This window comes from Camelus dromedarius, chromosome 28 (assembly GCF_036321535.1).
Source record: "Camelus dromedarius isolate mCamDro1 chromosome 28, mCamDro1.pat, whole genome shotgun sequence".
Lineage (NCBI taxonomy): Eukaryota > Metazoa > Chordata > Mammalia > Artiodactyla > Camelidae > Camelus > Camelus dromedarius.
Window position 1 is genome coordinate 22,208,575 of NC_087463.1, and position 24,215 is coordinate 22,232,789.

The window sequence follows — 24,215 nt, forward strand, 5'->3', positions numbered from 1 at the left end:
TAGAACAGAGAGGTCACATGTTACTCCAAAGAAATGATGAGCGCTCGACCTAACTCAGGAACTGGACAAAAACGTTCTCCCCAGGAAGAGGGAACCTGCAGTCAAGTTTCTCTGCAGATGCTAGATGCCCACTTGTTTCCAAAACTTGCACCTGATATTTACGAATGGCTGCCATGTTGCAGAACAAGTATGTTTCCAACGGACACCATCCAACAGAGGAACCCTAGATAGGTCAAGAGATGAACTCCACAGAGGCTCACTCCCGTCTAGAAAGCTGGGAGCACGTGCTGGAGCAGATATGAACTCGGACGGGCACTGCAGTGCGATCTCTGCAAAAGGAACACCTAGTGCACCTGGAACTTCCTCAGTAGACAGTGCTGTGGTAAGGAGAGCCAGTGGACGCAACGCAGTAAGATTTCCCAGACTCCTTTCCCCACTTTCTGTCCACAGATACCGCAAAGCCATATTCCCCTTTCCAAGCTGGCTCCTTCCCTGTCTGCCTACCGTTCAGAAACCGTGCCATTCTGAATTTCTCTCCCCTCACCCACTCGTGCTGCCAGCTGCTGGCTCCTGTCAATCCTGCCTCCTCCATACCTCTCCGTCCCACTGCCCTGCACTAGTCCAGTCCCATTCCCTCCCGCCCGTGTCACTGAAACAGCCTCCTGCCCTGCTCCCGCCAGTCTCACTTCCACACAAACTGCTCTTCACAGTGCAGTGGATCTAATCTCTCTCCGCAGTCAAACCCTTCCGTAACGTCCCAGTCCCCAGCACAGAACCACTCACTGCGTGGCCCCTGCTTGCCTCTCCCTTTGACCTGTCCCTGTCCCTACCTCATCTTTTACCTTCCAGGGTCATGGGCCCCCACCTCGAACACCTCACATCCTCTCTTTGTTCTCTGGACCTTTGCCCACGCTGTTCCTCCTGCTCCCTCTCTGGCCAACTCCTACTCCTCCCCTAGTGGTCAGACACCCCTCTACACACGTTGAACAATGAGGAAAGACAACGGTCAAGGGTTCCGGTGGCTTCCCTTTGGCATTTATCACACTGTGATATAGTACTATCTACTTCTCTCCCTGACTAGTACATACTCGGAGGAGGGCAGGAGCTATGTCGTCTCACTCACTGTAATATCTCAGGTTCCCGACGGAGTACCTGGCAACCGGGAGTCGCTTACTGTGTGTCTGTGAAGATACCCCTGACAGAACAAGAATATCCAGTTTTTTAGGGAGCAGGGAAAGGGAATCCAATGCAACCAACTGTGTACCAGGACCCTCCTAGGACTTTGCACACATTATCTCATTAATTCCTCAAGCTTGCCCATAAGGTATATATTATTATTTCCATTCCATAGGTAAATAAACTGAAGTTCAAAAAAAAATATGAAGGAACTTTGCAAATGTCACAGGACTAGTAGGAAGAAGGGCAGAACCAGAATGCAAAGTTCTTTATCAACAAATCCACTTTTTTCTTACTGTCAAGAAGACAAAAAGCAAAGCAAAAGATAGCAAGAATTTCTCTAAAAAGGAAATTGTTAACAGTGAAATCTCCCATGAATTAATCCTGTAACCAAACTCACAATTATATCTCTAATACATATTATCTTTATATTAAATTGTGGTAAAATACGTATAACATGAAATTTACCACCTTAACCATCTTTAAGCATACAGTTCTGCAGTGTTAGTACATCCACATCATTGTGCAACCAATCCTCAAAACTCTTCTCATCTTGCAGAACTGAAACTCTGCATTACACCCATTAAACAACTCCCAGCCCCCTCCCCGGCCCCCAACCCTGACAACCACCATTCTGCTTTCTGTTTCAATGAGTGTGACAGCTCTAGGTACCTCATAAAAGCGGGATCGTGCAGTGTTTGTCCTTTTGTGACTGACTGACTTCACTTAGAATCATAGCCTCCAGGTTCATCCATGTAACAGCATGTGACAGAATTTCCTTCCTATTTTAAGGCTAAATAGGTATTCATTGGGTGTCTTTACCACATGTTGTTTATCCATTCATCCCTCGATGACACTAAACCATTCTAGTAATAACCAGCTAGTTGGGGTGAGTTACCAGGGTATCTCAGCAAGCTGTGAAATATGCAGAAAAGCGGTTGGATACATTTAAATAAATGCCCACTGGAAAGAATATGTTTCAGGAAAAAAAATCTCTTCCACTTTTCTTTCAGAATGAAAGGAACAAATAAATAATTTGGGGGAAAAAACTACACCAAAAATACTTTAAATTATATTGTATAAGTACAATGGGCTATAAATCTCTGTTTAGCACCCAGGGGATTACTTTACACTCCCTGGAAGGTGTTCAGAAGGGGTGGCCCTGCTCCACTTAGTTGTGTTTGGAATAAACACCTTTTCCCACTCACTGATTAGCGGTTACTGCTGTTGATTTTCTGTGGGCGCATCATTCCCTTCCCTTAGCCCTCATCCTGTGCTGTTTTGTGAGCCAAGTCTCCTAAGTGCAAAGCACTGTGTCCAGCACCGTTGGGGTCATGGAGAGGGGACAGGATATGGTCTTCAACGGAGAGATCTGGGGCTTTTGGTGGGAGGCAGTGAAGAAACTGACCTGGTAACCCCTAGGTGGAATATAGAAAAAAGAACACCCATTCAATTTAAAAGTAGTTGCAAACAACATCTAGGGAGGCAGAGAAGGAGAGAGCGCTTTCCATTTCAGGGACGGGACGGGGCGAGGCTTCTTTAGCTGTTCCCTGAAGGATGAGCAGGCTATGGAGTGACAGACTATTTAAGGGAAAGAAAAGGCACAAAGACACTGAATTCAGAAACACAGAGGACATTTAGGGAACGAAAACTTAACCCACTCTCGGGTACACAAGGGGACAAGTTTAGAATGTACACAGGGCCAAATCTTGAAGGTCTTGATTGGCACTTTTCAGGATTTAGGATTAACTGAGTAGATGAGGATTGGAACATCAGATTCCCAGAGGATCCAGGGAGGTAACAGAAATGACTGAAGCCCGAATGTAGAATAAGGCATGGTGTGGATTGTGGGGAACTTGAGAAAAATGTGTAATTCACAAAAAGGCAGCTGCTACTCTGAACAGAGAATGGTCCCAAGCAGGAAAGTCAAGTCAATATAAAAAGTCTGTCCAGATATTTATGAGTGTCTCCAGATTTCTGAAAATGTGCTGGGAAAACGGAGTGGATCTTAGTAGTAGGTCTCAGTTTGCAAAGTGCGGTGTGGGTAGTGAGGCATCTCCCCGTCTACTAACGTTCCTCTCATCTTGGCTTTCTTCATGACATGTCCCCTTAACATTGTTCCACCAAGTCACACTTATGAGCTAAATTTCTGTTCTCCCTACACTCTACACAGTTTGTCCTTCACTTTCTGTTTTCATGTATTTTCAAAATTTTGTATTAACAATACTATCTACTTCATAGGGTTATTGTGAGCATTAAGTGAAAGGATCTAATTACATGCCTAGGGCCACCACGTAATAAACATTCAAGAAACCATAGTTATTTATGCACAAGATCACTAGCCAAAGCCCTGTGTGCACACTCATGCACACCCTGACTCCGCCATACTCACATCTCCAACCCAAGTTCTCCCTTGGGCTCTGACTCAAAACTCCTCCTGCCCAGCCAGCATCACCGGGATGCCATGAACTAGGTGATGCACCCCGCTTCCCGCCCGGACAGTCCTCTCATGCCATCCACCCCAGTTCAGGAAATGAAAGCACCATCCGCCCAGTGTCACAGGTGAAAACCTGGCACCGCTCTTGAATCCTCCTGCTTCACACCCAACATTCAGTTCAGAACGAAATCCTCTCCTTTCTCAACTCTTCTTCTCTGTAATCTATCATGGGGCCCATTCGCAGAAATGTGGAGGCTGAGCAGACTGCATGCCTCATCTGGGGGTGACGAGAGGAAGGAGGTCGGCACCCCTCATCTGCATGCAGCGCACAGACAACTGGGGCGTCGATCTTGTATTTCTGGGAAGTTGATGGGCTGCAGTACTCAGATCAGACTTTCAGGTAAAAGTCACCAGATGATGAATAAACTTTTAAAAAAATACACAGAGGTGAGAAATAATAGTGCTTTGCAACATAGGCTGAGACATGGATGAGATACTTATTTTGAAAGTCTAACCACTTAAATGAGAAGATGAAAGAAAAGAAGGTATAAAGGATGATGTCTCTGGCTTTGAGACGCGAGGATACTGACTCAAATGAGAAAGACTGGGAATAGAAAAGATTGGTGGGGTGGGATTTATATTTTAGAAATGTAGATATTTCCATCGCTAGTAAAATATCAGGCTCCATTATTATTAGCACTAAACCTCCCATTAAAAACTAAATGTGCATGCTAAACGATTTAAAAAATCTTAAAAGCATCCCATTTCTGACAACACAGGAGACACCAAGAGCAATCTAAGAGGAAGTGAGAAACCAGGCAGGTAAGAACTTTGAAATAAGCCACCCTTGCCCTGAGTGCACCTGACCAATCCAGGCAAACCTGAGCTCTGATTTTGAGCCTCACACAACACAAGTGAAATGGGTGTCAAGGCCCAGGGTCGACCTGCGGTGGGGAGTTGTTGAGACGTCTGAGGGTAAGGATGAACCGAAAATAAACCTGCCCTGATCCACATCCCTAGGAGACTACGGGAAAAAAAGAGAAAAACCCTTGAATAGTTGTAAGCACAAGTCAGTTCTCACGTGAATTTAGTCAATTCCCAAAACACGCGTGCTGCATAAAGCCCAAGTTCAAAGTAATCCAAGACAATTCCTCTGTGAACGAAGGTCCCTTTATTGTAGGCCTCAGAGAACTCCCAGAAATGCTTTTTGAAGAGCTGGGAGCAGCACACAGTCAAAATAGTTAAAAAAAAAAAAAAAAAAAACCCAAGAACATAAGGAAATAAAGCAGTGAGAGGAGGAATCAGCAGCAGAGGGAAAACACAGCAGTACTAGAGCCGTCTGATGTTAGAATATCAGACACGGATTATAAACCCACCGTGTGCACCTGTTCTGGGCGAGAAGGGAGGGGTGTGGGTTGAAAAGAAAAAATTAGGATAAAGAGACCACGAGGAGCAGGAGTGGCCAGTGACCAAAGTCCCAGCAAAGCAAGTGGGCAGGGGACACGGTGTTCCAGCGACTTTTGAGCCCACGTCCTGGCAGCTGTAACAGGTTTTAAATGTAAGTTCCGAATCTTTGGGAGGGGAAGAAATCTAAATAATGAAAAGTACACTAGAAAGAAAATCTATCTTGAATACACCCCCCCCTCCCCCCGCTTCATCCCCACTTGTGCTGCCTTCATTTAATTCTTCTCCTCTCTTGCCTGACTTGCTGCAGCGGTCTCTGCGGTGCTTTGCCGGTGCTCTGCGAGGGCCGCCGGCACGGAGTGCCGCAGACTGGGTGGCTCGTGGTGCACGGCTGTGACATGAACACGGAACGACCCCGCCCCACTGCAAAGACAGAGCAATCCAAGTAAGAAGACGGCCTTGCTACGCAAACACCATTCCCAGTCAAGTGTTCTGAAAACGGCCCCTACCCCATCCACGCAAAATCTGGAGCCCCCCGTACAGAGGGCATCAAACTTCTTCTTTTCTGCTACTCGCGCCTCCAGACTCACCACCTGGCTGCACGAGCCACTGAAGCTGATTTACACGCGGCTTTACTAAGCATCCTGCAGACCCCAAGCGCACCAGACTCACTCTGCTTTCGTTCCATTAGCGGGAGTGCATCCTATCAGCTCGGCCATCCTTCAAGCCCGGAGTTTCTCATCTTCCTTTATGAATAAAGCTCAAGGATCTTTTGTTCTCTGAAGCTTCCTGAGTGGCCCCCTCCCTTTCTCAACAACCATTCTTTTAACACACACACACACACACACACACACACACACACACACACACACACACACCACCATCCTATTGCCACCAACACCTGTCCTGTGCACCAACGGCATCATAAATGAGCCTTGAGCCTAAGAGCAGAGACTGGGACATTTCTATGCACCTCCAACCTCACACAGCCCCTGGCCCACAGCTGACATCCAGTGAACATTTACTGAATGCAAGCTGGAAGGGAATGGGAAGGAGGCCTAGGAGGAGGGGAAGCTTTATTTGTAACTTAGGAAGGTAAACAAAGACTTGGTGACAATTGCATGGGTGGGCTGTGCCCTGGAGGCAGGGAGTGCCCGGCTTGGCTTCAGGACTGCAGGCTCGCTCTTCCTTGTTTCCCAGTCTCCCATCTTTCCGTTTTCCTTGCTTCTAAACCATCCCACACGCAGTTGCTAGAGTAATGGTTCCGAATACTGGTTGCCATGACGAACATGTGACTTGCCCTGTTTGAAAACTTTACTCACCACCAAGGAAGTTCAAACTAGACCCTCCACCACTGCCCTTCCCCTAAGCCTGTGACCAAATGTACTTTTTATGCAGTGAATTCCTTGGAATCACACCCAGATTTCCAGCCTCATGCAGACGCCTTTCAAGGTCCCCCAAACTGGAAGTAACCTACGTCACCTCTCAACACCCCAGACGTCACTCTGTGTCACTTGTCAAGTTCCACTGCTGGGGCCACATGTTCACATAATGTATAGTATGTCCCTCCTTCCTAGATTAAAGCTTCCGGAAAACAGCGACCTTCTTACTCAGTTCTTCTTCTCACAGCAAACAGTAAACATCTATTCAATGCATTCAGAAAGGGCTTACAATTCTTTAAATTACTGTTATCAACATTCATTCAACATCAGACTCCAACACCTCAAAGTGTCATTTGAACAATAAGGTTTAATAATTTTCCCTTTGATTCAATTCTGCTATTTTCACCGAAAACGTCATCGTCAGAATGTGTTAAAACGAATAAAAATTCAAACAGTATGTCAGCTCAGAGAAACAAATTACCAGTAATTGGAGATGTTTCCATCTGGTTAAATATCCCTTCTTTTAGGAATCATTTCTAGGATTTAAGGAAAACAGGAGGAAGAAGTAACAAGTCCTATGTTAAATAAACGTTCTTTATTTTTATTTACTCACTTCTTTAAATGAGCAGCTATGTTTCTTAAAAGATAATAAGGACATAATTTGAGAATGGTGGTGTCACAAGCTAATGGGACAGACAAAATGATCTCATTTGGGGATGTGCGTGAATGTTACCGAGCTCTGTCTCAGAGGCAATGATTGAATTTCCTGGCTATTTCCAGATGAAAAATGGAATACAGACTTCCAACTGTAGCAACCAGTTTATAAAGAGAAATAAATGTACTGTAGCCATTAGTGGAATGAATTAGGTGGGTGACTTAAAGTTTTATGAAGTCTCAGATTCTTTATGTGTCAAGAAGGAAGTTATCCTACACACAGACAAACCCCTGCACTGAGCTATTCTGGAAATGCCAGTGTTGGTAGCATATAGAATTTCGCGTGGCCTGCCAAGAAATGGGACAAATATGTTCTTAAGGGGTAGTCTGCTGAAATGAGGATGTTCGGTTTCTTAAGCATTCTGCTGCTTAAATGGTGCACATAAATGCTCACAGAATTCATGCCCAGACTTCCTTCTTTTTGGCTCCACTAAAACCAGCAGGTATGATGCATGTGGCTATTTACGGTGCTATTAAATGTGAACGTTGCATCTCATATCTCCATCCTTAGAAAGCTTTTATATCAGTCTTCTGGGGAACACGGGCCTTTCTCTCTGGGCAGATTATGAAGGCTTTTTTTTTTTTTTTAATGTAAGTTAAATGGCTGAAGTCAGGGAAAATTTTCTCACATTGAGATTTATTGGATTGTGAATAATCTCTCAAGGGAGGGGCCCGAAGCCGCATCAGCTGCGTTATTTAATTAAAACTTGGGTGGAATAAGAGAAGAGATGGAGCCCGGGGGAATCACTTTGCATTGATCCCTGAAGGATGGACTTTTAAAATTCTTACCGGTTTCAAAATCTTAAATGTCTTCAGAAACGTTCTCGAAGGAACAGAAAACCCTGCCTGCTTACAACCTCCAACCCCCATAAAACCAAACAAAAACAAAAAACCAGCAACCACAAGCTGAGCCAGGAGAACAAGTCCTTTTTCTGTCAGCGCTAAAGGGACCGGGCCAGGACCCAAGTCCCTGGAGGAGAAGCAGGCTGAGAGCTCAGGCCTCTGGTGGCCGATGGCTGGCATTGTCCCCCTTTCTTCAGTCGTCTACTTCCCTTTTCATTTGTTTGCTCTTAAACATCTAAAACCCAGTGTTTCTACCGTATAAAACGCAAACACATTTTGCTCTCGGTAAGCACTGTGGTCTGCGTAAGGTCTCCATGAAGGTGCCTGACGGCCCCCGCTCATCCTATGAGAAGTTTCCAAGTGAACGCGCCTCCACAGCTCAACCTTTGATAAGAGGAACTTTTCAAATAAAAGAACCAAGAAGCTGAGATGGTCCAGGGAGGGTCTCAAGGCGCGTGGGCCAAGCAGGTCCCGGGCACGCGGATGGGCCCTCCCTCGCCCCGAAGCCGCAGTCCCGCCCCGCACTCGCACCCACGCCCGGCGGCACCCACTCCCAGCAGGAAGCCAGCTCCCCAGCCGAGCCTGGCAGCCGCCCAGGGGCCAGGGGGGGAGGCTGTGGTCACGGGTGACAGAAGAGCTGCGAGCTGCCTTGCTCACTGGGAGTGGAAAGAGGAAAACCCAAGAACTGCGGGTCTCCAGCTGCAGCCACACGACCCCCACGGGCCGAGGGGAGCAGCCCTCCCCACTTCGGCTGTGGGCAAAGCCACGCCCACCACAAGGTCACCTTGGAAATAAAAATACCTACTCTAGGAAGGGTAGGGCTCGAGTAAGTCAGCAAAACGACCGCAGGCAGAGACCCCAGCCAGCTCCATCCCCTGCTCTGGGCTGCCTGAGGGCGTCTTCCAACAAGTCCACGGTAAAATTTCTCTCGTGGATGCTGCCACGGCTGAGAAGTGGGAGAGACAGGGTGACCTCACAGGGCACATAGGTCACAAAGTGGAGAGTGGCCCGTGCACTGAGATGGATGAACAGAAAAAACTACTCTCATAAAACCCAAATATACATTCGAGCTTGTACGTTAACTTTACCAGTCCTTCAACTGTTGAATTTAACTTTGTATATAAATCCAGTGTTGCCTTGTTTTAGAGTTTTTTGTTTTTTTTTTTAATTTCTCCCTTTTTGATTTTTGATTACAGACCTTTAACCCGAAAGCCTGAGAGCTGAATCTCGGTGATACATGCTCTCAAGTGTCACTTCCCCTGCTTAGCAAATGGAAAATTGGTCAATAAAGACATCCTTGGCCTGGGTTCTGGTTTCCACTTTCAAATTCCCACTAATTTCACCCTTGAGAAGTGCAGTGACCATAACTTTGCTTCCAGGAACCTTAAAACGCTCTTTGTCATCTGCCTTCTCAATATGCTATTTTACTTGACTAAGGTGAGCTTTCTAAGCCTTTAAAACGTTTTCATTTTCATCAGTTGGCTATTTCTGATAGATAACATTTAATAGTTTTCTCTTTCGTAAACAAAAAACTGCTGAAAGTTTTTACAGAACTCTTTTTAAGCCCCATGTCAGCATCTTGTGTGTGTGTGTGCGCACACCGTTATATAGACAGGGAAACTTTCATGACTTAGTTCTGAGCTTGTAAGAATGGACCTTAAAAGAGAGTTTATTTTTATTTCTTTAAGAGAGATTTTTATTATTTATCAATATTACTATTTGTTTATTATCAAAAATTATTTATTATTTCTTTAGATGATATGAAAGAATTTTTTTCTTATTTCTCTACCACTCTTAAAAAAAAAAAACCAAAACACCCAACTTCAAAGCAAGAGAGATGCACCTGTGGGCAAAGCTGAGAGAATCCAGCGGGGACAAACTTGCTGCCTTGTAACAAGAGTGTGAGAAAGGTTCTTTTTGCTGTGCCTTTTTAACCCTGTTTGGAATTTGCTCTGACCGGCAAAAAAGGCCTTTTAGACCACGTCTTCCCCTCCGTCACTTTGCACCTGTCACTAATGCATAAGGTAGTGTCACTGTCATCCTTTTCTTCCTTCCTTCTGAATTTGGGATAGATAAAATGCAGAATGAATGAAAGTGTGAAAATATACTAAGATAGCTTATAAAATATAATTGCATAATACAGTGGATTCCTATGCCTTTTGAAGCATTAAGTCATCAACATGCTGAAATAAACCAAGCCATGATTTAATTGTAAACTGGAATAAACTGCATCAATTGTTGATCAAGCCAATTGTGGGTTGGCTTGCAAAGTAGGTTAAAGCAGAGCCAAAGCTGTCTGTTTTTTTAGACAATATTTAAAGCAGTTCTCCTGAATGCTACTCCACCCGTCTCCACATCAAATATTCTGACTTACCTCCTTCAGGGTGGAATCTATCCTGAATTTCCTGGTTGAAAGTAAATTCTATCTTCTAAACCACAATCACACTGACTCTTTGTTTTAAATTATAATTTGCGATGTACAGCTTTTATTTCCCCTAACACCCTGCATACTATTTAGAGCTAAGACCCATGTCTTTCTAGCTTCTAAACCACACACATTATCTTGAATATAGCAGGTTCTCCATGAAGACTTAGATGAGTGAATGAATGGGGAAGTAAATTCAGTTCCCACAAGTTAGCACACCCATTTATACAAGCCACATTTTGGGCCACTCTCCCATTTCTAGCTTTAAATAAAATTTAAATTCTGTGATCACCCCAACATTAGAAAAAAGCAAGCGGCAAGAGAAAAGCAAACATTGAGCAGAGAGAAGAACCACTGAAGACAAAGCACACACAGGGAGCCCCATCCAACCCAGGAAGGAATGAAACCTTAAATGGAGACAGAGAGGAACATCTCATGTCTGAGCTGAGGTGGGGGCTGGGGTATGGAAGATGGCAGACTGAGGAATCTTGGATGGCTGTGGTGCAGCCACACAGAGCACCTGAGTGTGTGGAGGGAAACCGACTGACCCTAGGCTACGCATGTGAGCCAAGACAGTAGACACGCCTGCTGCTCCCACACCGATACTGCACGGCTCCTGCACCTTGCACCCCCCTCCTCTCCCTCTTACCCACCCTGCGCCCTCTCTAGTCTTTAACACAAACGCTGCCCCCACCCACTTCAATGAGACGGTCCTCTAACTGTGGCCTTAGCTTCTGCCCCATCTGCAAGTACTACCTTAGTTAACCATCTTCTTCATACGTGCTGAGTGATCATCCAGATGACTCCAAAATTGCTGTTTTCAATCCTGAACTTTCTTCTGGTTTTCCATTCCGTAATTTCAACCGTTGGCTGGTCAAAGTCTACTTGACAACTCAGTGCATCTGAAACTGGACTTACTTCCTCTCTTCCAAGCCAAGCCGATCTCCTAATTTCTTATCTTTTTAAATGAAACCATCATTTTTTCAGTCCCTGGGTCATAAAAATGTGAAATCCTAGTTTTCCCTCTTTCTGACGTCCAGAACAAATCAGAATGAAGATCTCACCCTGAACTTAGATAATCATCTGTGAACTGCTTTAAAATGGCAATTGCATCCTTTTCCACTGTTTTTATTAGAAATTCAATAGATTTGAAAGAAATTTCATAAAACAGTTTAAAGGCAGATGGGAAATAAAATGCCTGTTTAAGAAAAACATCTGATTCTAAACTTTGAAGATCCTTGTGTCCTTTCCTGATTCGATCCCTTCCTGCCTGTGCCTCAGAAATCTGCTTTTCCTTAGAGTTTTACCACGTGTGTTTGTGTCTATAAGTGGCATATTTTTTAGTTGTGCATATTTCTAAACTTTAAAGGAAAGAAATCATACCCTATGTGTTTTTAGGAATCTTACTTTTTCTTTCACATGATGTTCCCAAAACTCATCCCTGTTGGTGAGCATAGTGACCATTCATTCATTAATTTTTTGCACTATTACAATCCACCTGCCTTAAATATTCTCAGCCATTTCTCCTATTCATGGGCAATCCCTAGAATATATAACAGAGTGGAATTATTAGATCATAAGAAGGGGGTTGTTTAACTAGCTAATGAGATATCATTTTCCAAAATACATGTGATGGTTAATTTTATGTGTTAATTTGGAGGATTTTTTTATGAGATTAGCATTTAAATTGGTGAATTTTTCAAAAAGATACATGCATCCCAATGTTCATAGCAGCACTATATACAATTGCCAAGACATGGAAACAACCTAAATGTCCATCGGCAGATGACTGGATAAAGAAGCTGTGGTATATTTATACAATGGAATATTACTCAGCCATAAAATGAATAAAATAATGCCACTTGCAGCAATATGGGTGGACCTAGAGATCATCATTCTAAGTGAAGTAAGCCAGAATGAGAAGGAAAAATACCATATGATATCACTTATATGTGGGAATCTAAAAAAAAGAAAAAGAAGACACTAATGAACTCATCTACAAAACAGAAACAAACTCACATAGTAAACAATCTTATGGTTACGAGGGTAAAGGGGATAGGAAGGGATAAATTTGGTAGTTTGAGATTTGCAAATATTAACTACCATATATAAAAATAGATAAAAACCAAATTTCTTCTGTATACCACAGGGAATTATGTTCAATATCTTGTAATCTTTAATGAAAAATATGAAAATAAATATATGTATGTATATGTATGACTGGGACATTATGCTGTACAATGGACACTGACACATTGTAACTGACTATACTTCAATAAAAAAAAACGGTGAATTATGAGCAAGCAAATTGGCCTCCAAAATGTGGGTGGGCCTCATCCAATCAGTTGAAGGACTGAATATGGCAGAAAGCCTGGCTTCCCTGGCCAAGAGGGCATTCTCCAGCAGCCTGCCTTCCAACCTCATCTGTACCATTGGTCCCCCTGGTTCTCCAGCCTGCTGGCCTGCACTGCAGATTTGGACTTGATAGTCTCCATAATCACGTAAGCTAATTCCTCACAATAAATCTTTCTGTACACACACATTCTATTGGTTCTGTTTCTTTGGAGAACCCTGAATGTTACCAACGCCAGCCATACAATAGATACGCCCGTTTACACTCTTACCAGCAGTGGATAAGTGTTCCAGTCCATAAAATACTATTTGTTCACCTGCCCTTAAACTCTTCCTCTTCTACAAGGCTGCAACTGGTTTAATCCTCTAGGTGGTGAAGAAAACACCTGGTTTATTATGTCTCCCTCTGAAAATGTTCGGAGACTTCCCACAGTCTACACTGCAGAGTCAAGTTCAGACTCCATTAGGCATGGCAAGATTGGGCCGTCCTGTCTTTCTAGGCTTTTCTCTGACATTCCACTGCCTGGTGGGCTTCAGCCTCTTTTTTTTCACATAGAACCTACTGTATAAAACCTTACCTGAGAGCCCAGAGCATGCTATACTGAGCCCCTTTGCTGTGTGATTAGGGAGAGGGTCCCACTGTCACGGTTCCTTCCTGATCCCCAAGGCCGCCTCTCACGCAGTGAAGGGCCCCAGAGCCCAGGTGAGACCCACACCCTCCTGCAGCTCCATGCCCTAGTCCAACCATCCATTCTCTGTCCCCTGCATGAATTTCAGACATCCCTGTGCCCTTCTCCAATCCATCAGTACCCCTGGTGACATACTTTTTTTTTGTCTCCATTTTCTCACCCCACTTTATCTTAAAAAAATTCCTTCCACGTCCTCAAGGTCCAGCATGACCTGTTCCTGCCTTGAGCCTCCTCATTCACTCTGCTGGAGTCAAGCTCCCCTTCATCTCATTTTTGGCTCTTCAGAAACATCGACTGGTTTCACCCGGTGTTGTGACTTGGCAGCTTGGCAACCTTGAGCACTGATGACCCTGGATCTCAGTTTTTTCAATTGTATAATGGGAGCACGCTCCCTCCGCTGGGGTTTCACAAGTACTACATGAGGGCACATGCATTTAATTCACACACAGAAGGCCCAGTGAAAGTCAGTCAGCTGAGTACTTGGGGTGGGTCACATTTTGGGGGGAGATTTCCATAAACATAACTACATTTGCCTTCTGACTAGTAAGGCCAGAGACACACGGGTTACAGTAATTTTCTCCACTCCCCCACTTGCCCTGCAAACTCCACCAGGAAACGGCTGCCATTGAAACGGTACCTCCCAAGTGCCCCCTGCACACCTCCCGTGAGGTGGCGAAACACATGCAGCATTCTGACCATTACGTGCTCCAAATCAGCTACTAATTAAGAAATGCCTGTGCTCAAGGTAATACACATTTTAACATGCTTTAGTATTAACAATATCATTTACCCAGAATAAGACGTCCAATTTGCTCTTCACCTCTGGGCTGGACACTCAAGGGGGAGGGGGACCGAAAGGACACACAGATGACTGACATTTCTTCATGTGAGGGCCCCGGCCAGCTCTTGTGTCCCCCAAACTGTCACTTTCTGTCCTTTAATTGCAACTCTATCCAGCGGGACACATTCGAAGTCTGAGGACTCAGATGGATTACTAGACCTCACTTCCCTTCAGTGTCCTCACCTGCAAATCAAGATCACATCCACAGGCAAGTATGCAGTAGGGGTCCAATAAGAAGATCGAGGTAAGACACTGACCGAGGGCCTCACACTTCATTAGCTTCAGTAAAGAGGAAAACCAGTGTATCCAGAGAGCGTGTGGCTCAGCCCCTTCATCCTTTTGAAGTTCTTACAGTCTGTCATACAATTAGGGTTTCTGGATCCCACGTCCAGTCTTTCACTGTTAAATACATCATCAGCTCCCCCTTTATGTTGTATAGGCATGTAGTATTTATAGACCCTGCCATGTCGTTAGTAAAGCATGCATGAAATATTTTAAGTGAATAATTTAAGGTTAATTTTGAAACCCAGAAACTTTATTTTTAAAATTCACTGTCGTTCTTAGTTTTTAAAAAGGAAGCCCTCCAAATCTCAAAAGTGAATGAAATACTGGCTAGGTAACGCAATCTAGTCTTCAAAAATATAAATGATCAAAAACAACAGCAGAGTACGTCTAAGAATACCATCCTAAAGAATTCAGATTAGGTAGTGGGGCTCGCCCGTCTCCGACTGGTGACTGAAAATCTCATCGCTGGTTTTGAAAAAGCCCCACGGAGCAGAAATCTCCCTTTTTCTATTTTCAAAATAATAACAGGAGCAATAAATCTGGATGATAAAAATGGGGGAATATGGCCAAAATCATTCATACATGATGCTAAAAATTCCACCTTGGCGTGGCAGCCACCATTTGTTTCTCAGTGATTAAGTGCCATCCTCTATCCTCAACCTTCAGACGAGATCGGTCCACCTGTTTTCATTTTTTAAAAATAAAAGTTGTATTTGTTTAAGGCATATACGACACCACGGTATGTGGAATGATTACTACAGCCAAGCTAAACCACACATCTTCTCCTCAGATAGTTACCATTTTTGGTGATAAGAGCCCCTGAAACCCACGCTCTTAGTGAATTTCCGGTGTCCAGTACAATGTTATTAACTATGGCATTCACGCAGCGCACTGGAGCCCTAGACTGGTTCATCCTACAAACTTCAGCTTTGTACTTTGACCGGCACCTCCCCAGGTCCCCTCCTCCCCACCCCGATAACCACGGTTCTGTTTCCAATTGGCTGTCCTTTGACAGGAGCTGGAATAACTGATTTGGGACCCAAACCACAAAAGCTTGCCTGCGCGAGGCAGGGAGGGGGAGCCCATCTTGCTCTGGCCGTGGTGACTCAGGTCACATGTGGAATAGCCCACCCCGCTTTAAGATCCTCGCCCACCTTCTCCTTCACTTGAAAGACTAATCCAAAGTAGGCTACACACTGCAGGCCTGCCAACAGCACTTAACAAGTAGCTGCACACAACAGCAAATGAGACCTTGAGTGGCAAAACAGAGTCTTTAACAAATAATTATTTAAAGAGATGTTGCTAATTGACACTCACAGACACAAAATTATTCTTGAGCGCAGAAACACCTAAAGAGAAAGGGAAAACTAACACATGGGAACTTCTCTTACCTCCTGCCCATTAGATACTCCTTGTCTATTACTATAAATTTTTCTTTTATAATATGAATTTCTTAAAAAGAAAGCACCGTCTCAGACGCCATACAATGCGCTCTGCTGGACGTCTGTGTGGGTCATAATCTGAGAGTCACCAGACCGGAAACACACAGTCCAAAATTATTTCCTCCCCTAGACAATCTCTGACATCTAAAAATATCATCATTAGTCATTTTATGTCAAAAGCCTGGGAGACAATAATAGTGACAGTAATAATAATTACTACCTACCATTCCCTGACCACCACGGGCCAAGCCCTTTATATATATGATCTCTAAACCATTCAACTAAGAGAATGGTGTTACTAACTCAATTTATTATTCTGGAACCTGAGATTCAGAGGGATTGAGTGGCCATTGTAAGGTTACAAAGAAGTAAAGGCTATGAAATCCAAGTTTTTCCAACACACCACACTCGATCCATGTGTCTGTTCCTCGTGGGACTAACTCACCAAGCATCAAACCACAATCAAACCACCATCACCGGTAGGCACGGCAGGAAATACTTCAAGGGATCATTCAATTCTTTCTGAAATGACAGCTTGCAGTTTCTGAAGCTTCCTTTCTAGTGAAACTTGGATGAGGCAAAAAACGGAGCCAGGGCTTGAATCCTGCCCAAGATTCACTAATAAATCCAGGTTTGGTGTTTACAGAAAGGGCTTTGAACAGGCCGGGCTTGAAGCTAGCACTGAGCCCCCAGCAAAGAGAAACGGGACCATGTTGCTGGCGTGGAGCACTAAAGGGAGGGGTCCGGCTCCTGAACCCAAACATTGCCAACAACAATTTAATTGAGGTTCAAGTTATCATTAAGACAAGATAAAACCTGTGCTTTCTCCCATGACATTCAAATCATGAAACACTTCTACTCAGAAGAAGCACCTTAAGAAACATAGCACCTTAAGAAAAATGAAATTGATTCACTGTATTATTCTCTAAAAATATAACATAAAATCTAGAAATGGAATTGAAAAACAGCACAAAAATACGATAAAGCATTTCACAGTTTCTACTTGGTCTTTATAGAATCAAATGTTGCAGATGGGTAAACAGGTAAATCAAATTGTCACGTACCTGACGGAACCACTCGGATCACCTTTTCCCAGGGTCCGTGTGGGAAAGTATGCAGAAAGCAGGAATAGAAGCCAACGTCTGCCTCGGATGCGTTATGAAAGGACAGGGTCATGTCATTAGAGGCCAGCGTTGAATTTGAAAAGTAAACCCTACCAGCATAGGGCTCTCTGACGACCGCACCGTAGGTAGGACTTAAAATGGCTATAGACTCCTTCTCCTGCGTGTTGACCTTGAACCACTCCATCTGGGTTAAAGTGTCCGTCGATGGATACACACATTCTAGGGTCAAGTTCTCAGCAAGTGTAACAGTTGTATCCCAGAATATCTCTTCACATAGAGCTGAAACATACAGCATCACGTTTATTCGATTAGACTTAGTGATTAAAACACCAGATAGACATCTTAAACTTATTCGAAGCTTTCCAAGACCTAGCAGGATAGCAAATTGAGATCATGGTATAGGCTAACAGTTTCTACTTTCATCTAAAGAGGTTTCCACTGCTGATCACCAGTATTTGCAACTTGTAGTTTTTCTGAACAAATGAGAAATTATCTAAGCCAACTCAAGAGCATTGTAAGTGCTGAACATGCCACACTCTAAGACCAAAAAAAGGAGTAAAAATTTTAAATGAAGACATTATCTTTACCTTTGTACACGTGAAACATAGCCAAGAGGAGAGTAAGATAATACATCTCTGGAACCCGCCGAGGAGGCCGGTCTACACACACACGGTTTTTTTAATGTCACATGCAGTCCCAGCGCGATGCACTGCTTCCTTCCTCAGAGATGCTATCAGCAGTGTCTTCTTTTTCTGAAGTATGAACACAGGAAAAAGGTCTGAGCTTCAAAGCCAGGTCTGCTCTCATACAAGGATGGGCAGGTTTGAATTTCTTGTCTCTCGGGGAAATAGTCAGCTTGCTGTCAAGCCTTCATTTTCTACCAAGATTCATTCACCAAACAAACATGCTTTGAGTATGTGCCCTGCACCCAATCCTGTTCTAGGTGACGAGGATACAGGAATGAATTTAAAAAAAAAAAATCCTTGTTATCCTGGAACTTATATTCTGGTGAGAGGAGACAGAAACTAAAATAAAGAAGTACAAAATGTAGATAGATGGTCAGTGCATGAAGGAAAACAAAGCAGGAAAGGGGGTACCAGGATGGGGGTGGGAGTGTTTCCCCTTAGACAGGAGGGCCGGGGAGTCTGCACTGAGAACAGAGGCGGGAGCAGCCGGAAGGGCACAGGGAGGGGCCTATGGCTCCCCCAGCGTGGTCAGCCCATCGCCATCGCCTTCCTGTCACCTCCACTTCTGCTGAACTCAGGCATCTGTTTCGGGGGTGATGAAGGGGCCGCTGAATGCCCTCCAGATACCAATGTATCGTGGCTCAGGGCACACACAAATCTACCATTATCGTTGACTTTTTAAAACCTTTTTACTTTGAAATAATTGTAGAGTCACAGGAATTTGCAGAAATAGTACAGAGGGGACCTGGGGACCCTTCACCCAACTTCCCCCAATGGTTACATCTTATATAATCACAGTAGGTTCAACATGGCCCTTTCCTCTCTTGTAAAGTAACCGTTCAGTTTCCTAAGAACTTGCTAGGAATGTATTGCCACGTCAGCATAAAAATATTTTATTGCCTCTATGACAAGAGAAATTTCAAGAATGCTTCTGGCTCCTGATGAGAGGGTCAAAATAAAAGGTGGGTAAAAACTGAGAAAAGGGGGAGCAGGAACCACTAAAGATGATTTTGCCTAATGCGAACGCTGAAGCTCCTGTGTGATTCCATCCCAAAGTTCATCAGCAGGTGTCTTCTTAACATCAGGATCTAATGTGGGAACTTTTTTCAGGAAATATGAAATAAATCAGGGATGAAATCGAAAATGTAATAATCATCAGAAGAAAATTACAATGTGTCCATAAAAAAAAAGTATAGTGCCACCTTATGTTTCCAAAACATTCTATTTTCCAAAACCTTAAGTATCTATATTACTTGTGCCTGTAACAGCTTTGTGATAGAGTCAGATGAGGTAACTGTCATCTCTGCATCTCTGCTTTGTAAGTAACTTAATGAAACAATTTGCTGAAAATGTTTCCAGAGGTCTGCCAGGTCCCTTGCTTAGGTCCTGGAGACACAAGCATCAGAAAGGCATGGTCTTGGCCTTCCAGTCGCACATACGTATTGGCCAGAAGGAGTAAAGGGGCAGTGTATTATAATAAGACTAGAGCACTTCAGTACAAGTCGTTTGGTCAAGTTTTAAGACATCCCAGAGGAACAATTCTTGCTAACAGATTTGGGAAAGATTTTGTAGGAAAACATGTACCACATCCTTCCTTCTGGAATAAGACTTTCCAAGTAGAGACAAGGGAAGAGGAGACAAAGGAGCATCAAAAAGGGGCATTTTTTAGGAAATGATGTGACTTCAGTCTAGGGGATGGGAAGTCGCAAAAATGAAATTGGGTCTGGACTGAAAGTGTCTTGAAGGACATCCATAAAGGAGTTCAAACTTGGCACCTTGCTTACATCTTTCACTCCAGCACCAAGCATGGTTCCTGGGACCTGTGTCAATGGCATAAATAATCACAGCTCTGGGAGGAACTTTTTATAAAAATCACTATAGCTAGAGCAATTGAGGGGAGATGGGGACAGAAAGTGGCAAGAGATTAGACTGTGTAGATAGATGGGGTAAGGTTACATCTGCACTCGCAGACTTTTTGACACGCGTCTAAGAGCAAGTGGAAGCTATTGGAGACATTTAGGCAACAAAAAGACAAACAATCCAAAGGACTTGAAGAGACATTTCTCCAAACAAGATATACACAGGGCCAACAAACACGTGAAAAGTTACTCAGTACCATCAGTCATTAGGAAATGCTAATCAAAACCACAGAGATGTCACTTCACACCCACTAGGACAGGTACAATCAAAAATAAGGGAAATAACGGTGTTGGTGTGGATCCAGACAAATCAAAACCCCTGTGCGTTGCATTGCTGGTGGGAATGTAAAATGGTACAGCTGCTGTGGGAAACAGTTTGGTGGTTCCTCAAAAAGTTAAATAGTGTAACCACAAGATGCAGCAATTCCACTCCTAGGTTTACCTGCAAAAGAACAGAAAACAGGTACACAAATAAATACTTGTACCCCAATGTTCCTAGCAGCTCTATTCCCAGGAGTCTGAAGCTGAAAACAATCCAAATGTCCACCAACAGAAGAAGGGATAAATTGTGGCTAAATCACACAATGGAATATTATTCAGCCATAAGAAGGGATGAAGCACTGACTCATGCTACGACCTGAATGAACCTGGAAAACACTATGCTAAGTGAAAGAAGGCTGACACCAGAGGTCCCACATCGTAGGCTTCTGTCTATATGAAATCTCTAGAATAGGTAAATCCATAGAGACAGAAAGCAGAGTTGTGTTGCCAAGGGCTAGTAGGAGGGAGATGGAGAGTGACTGCTTAACTTAGGGTTTTTCGAGGGGTGATTAAAATATTTTGGAGCTTGACAAAGATGGTAGTTGTAGAACATTGTGGATGAACTAAAAGACATTTAAAATAGTTAATTTTATGTTATGTGAATTTCATCTCAATTAAATAAAAATTACGGCTAGTGAATAGAAAGAGACTTAAGTTCACCACAGGGCTTTCCAAAGCAGAAGCCACCACAGTTTGCTGTTGGCCTTGAATTGATTGATATTGCTCGATCCCCCAACCACTCTGGTCTGCAGATGCAGACTGAGTCGTGCATTCTAAGACTAGGGTCCAGTGGTACGCTCTGAGTCACAGCTTACTGATAACAGCTGGAAATAAATAATGCAGAAGATCATAGTCCACGTTGTCAGATAAATGATTTATGGTATAAAAAAAATCACTAAATTCCAGTTATAAGATACTTAAGTATGAGGGATGTAATGTACACATGATAAACATAATAAACACGGCTGTATGTTGTATATGAAAGTTAAGAGAATAAATCCTAAGAGTTCTCACCACAAGGGAAAAAAGTTGTTTTCTATTTCTTTAATTTTGTATCTAGATGAGATGAAGGATGTTCATTAAACTTATTGCTATATATTTCATGACGTATGAAAGTCAAATCAGTAGGCTGCAAACCTTAAACTTATACAATGCTGTATGTCAATTAAATCTCAATAAAACTGGGAGAAAAACAAGTAAGTAAATAAATATCATGAAGTGCTGATTAAACCAGTGTCATATATATACATACACGTATAGAGAGAGTGAGCGTGTGTGGGGGAGGGGGCGGGAAAAGGAGGGTACGGACTGGGTAACGTGGCTCAGGTCTAGGTAGAGAGACTAAGGGACAAAGCAGATGTCTGCTACGCTGGTTGTGGACCCGAAAATAATTAGCTGGAACATAGCATCTTCCATTCAGCGGCTCCTACAGGCAGGCCCTCAGTGAACTCCCTGCCCCTGGGAGTAAGGAATCAGGTGTGTGGGAGGATTCGTGGGAAACGGGGACTAACTGATAACAACTTGGAATAACCCCCTCATTCCAAGGGATCCAAAGCCAACCTGACCAAGAGAGGAGGAGTGTTGAAGGGCACCCGCCTCTGAAATGTCCAAACTCCAGGGACCCAGAGGGCACAGATTTGAATAAAAGGTGCAGAAGGACATGGGGCTGAAGCTGAGGTTTAGCTGTTACCACTCTGCTAAGGATGCGCCCTATTTATCAACATCTAACCAAAGGCAAACAGAGACCGCGCCTGAGCTGTTTTTGTCGTGTAGGCAGCTGTTTTTTTGCATGATTTATGAAGGGATTTTGGCTTGAGGCTTTTTCTAACAGAGCTATCTGTATACAAAAGCCTCATCCTCAAGGATGGCATTAATCAAAACATGACTGGGTTTCTCTACTGCTGAATACGTCTCAGCAAACCATGGAAGTGTGACTTCACCTCCCAGGTTCGCCTCAGACTAGGTGACCTGGTCTGGGTGACCGTCTTTAGGGGAGCCTCGCTGTTCCCACAGACACTTCTCTGTGTGCTCACTGCTCTGCTCTCTATCAGCCGTTCTGCTCCCCCAGGTGCCTGCGCCCTTGCTGGACCCTGGGAGGGTCCCAGTCTCGACTCGGTTCCCCAGCCGCCTTCCCCAGCTCACGCTGAAGCTCTCAGTTTGGGTGGGGGTCCGCTCCTGCTCCGACATCCTTCCCTCTGGCTCAGAGGAGTACCCACACACGGGGAAGTAGAGGACTGCGACACAGAAAGCCTGCGCGAAACTTTAAGAACAAGCCCCGGAGCTGGGAGGGTGACAGCGGCGAGGGCCTTTCTTCCCTCCCCCTTCTTCCAGAGGTGAGAGCGGACTGAGTGCCTGTGGCAGGGATGTCCTGGCTGTGCAGAGGCTCAGGATTCCAGCAAGACAGCACAAGCAGCAGTCTGCCTCCCAGGGTCTCCTTTAGAGCATCTTTCCAACCAGGGCGCGTGGAAGGTCACAGACCCACCCCCAGGCTTTCAGTCCCGCAGAGGGATCAAAAAAATCACTTCCACTCAGAGACTTCGGTTCAGCCCCAGCGAGATTCCCCCAGAACAGGCTTCTGCAAACTTTGGCCCGCCGGCCGAAGCCAGCCTTCCCCCCTGCCCATCTTTGTTAATAGTTCAGTTGGAACTCGGGCACACTCGTTTGTCTGTGGCTGTCCCTGGGCAATGAGGACCAGTTGCATCAGAGACCCCGAAGGCCTGCAGAGCCAAAAATGTTAACTTCACAGAGAGAGCTCGTCACCCCTTGCCTAGGATGACCAGTATTTGGAGAGCGACCATTCATGACTGAAGTTCACCCTTTCCAGGCTTTCTTAAAGGCAGGCAGGTGAAGCCGGAGGTAAAAGAGCTCAATTTTCACATCCTCCAGACTCTTACTATCAGGTTTTCCGAGGAACCAACTGAGAGAAAGGACTTTAAGCGACAATGTTTCACTGAACCCGGCCCATCATTAAACGAACAGGTGTAGAGATCAGGCATTCGGCGAATTAACTACAGCCTCCCCCGCAGCCGCGTCTAGCGGCCACCCTGCCCTGGCAACAGGCCCCGCTCCCTTCACAGCCTTCATTTGAAAAGCGTGAACTCGGCCACATCCAGTCTGTTTTCTAGAAAGTTACTCACCTTGAGATGGGGGCGTTCTGCTCGCTCTGCCTCTTCTCTCCCGGTGTGTGTCTTGGTTAAGGGATTCCTGTTTCTCAAGGCCTAGTGGCCGCACCCCCTCGCGGTCAAGGTGACCTCCCCGCTGTGCGCACCCCCAGGCGGCCGGCGGGAGTGGCAGGGGCGCTGGCCCCGGGGCTGCCTCGACCCGCACTCTTCCACTGCTCTCTCCACCAGAGCCCCTCAGGTCGGAGCTTCACGAAATCCCTGCTTTCTCACTAAGGAGGGTTGAAACCAGTCAAGAAGTGTCCCTGCTTCTAGAAGCTTCTTTACTGTTTTAGCTACTCAGACTCACTCCAAACTCAGATACAGTTCTGTCCCCCTCTTCCCTCCGCTAAGAGTCTACACTTTGAAAAGATGTACTTTCACTGTGAATGTTCGAACTCTGAATTGAAACTACACGCAAGAAACCTGAAGTTGGTTACTTTGCCTCTTCTTCCCCGTTTGTTTTCCTGCCAATCAGAGCACTTCGGAGTCAGAAGTGTCCTCAGGGCAGGAAGCTTATCTCTGCCCATATCGCAGCTGTTTCGATCCTACCTCCTAGACACTCTCTTCGGTTTTGTGTTTTTTTTTTAATCTCCCATTCTCTGACACAAAAACACACAAGTTGGTGGCTTCCTAAGAACTGTCCCCACAAGTCTATCAGCTTTGGTGTCGAAGAAACCCACTCGTTTCTAGGCTGTTCCAGAGGATGGCAGTTAGTTTTATTTGTTCTTTTGATTTACTAGGGAATGGAGGCTTCCTGCTGGTTAAACCACTACGGAGGACGGTGGCAGAGGCTGAGTTCCTGCAATCTGGAGAAATACTGGGGAGAAAAGACAGCATCTGGCAGAAGAGAAGGCACTTGCTGGGGGCTACCGTGCCCTAGACCTTGAACTGTGTGTCACAGGTTTGGGGCTGGCCTGCTCTGCAGACCACATGCAGAAGACAGTGAAGGGCAGCCTGTCATGACGCACACGTCTCTGAGCCCTCAGCTGGGGGACAGGGGGAGCTTCCTAAGAC

At 44.7% G+C, this 24,215-nt stretch overlaps 1 protein-coding gene across 2 annotated transcripts in view; it reads right to left on the reverse strand.

The window, feature by feature from the left end:
* Positions 1–23,671, reverse strand: part of CD226 (CD226 molecule) — a 65,674-nt gene extending 42,003 nt beyond the window's left edge. Inside the window, exons 1-3 of one of the 2 annotated variants that reach the window (XM_064480426.1) lie at positions 23,178–23,671; positions 17,702–17,866; positions 17,055–17,393 (exon numbers count right to left, since the gene is read on the reverse strand). In XM_064480426.1, the coding sequence (XP_064336496.1) occupies positions 17,055–17,393; positions 17,702–17,747 (385 nt within the window). In that variant the 5' untranslated portion in view covers positions 17,748–17,866; positions 23,178–23,671. The remainder of the gene's footprint in view (positions 1–17,054; positions 17,394–17,701; positions 17,867–23,177) is intronic. The other variant, XM_010998973.3, reaches the window with a different exon arrangement.
* Positions 23,672–24,215: the final 544 nt, after the last annotated feature.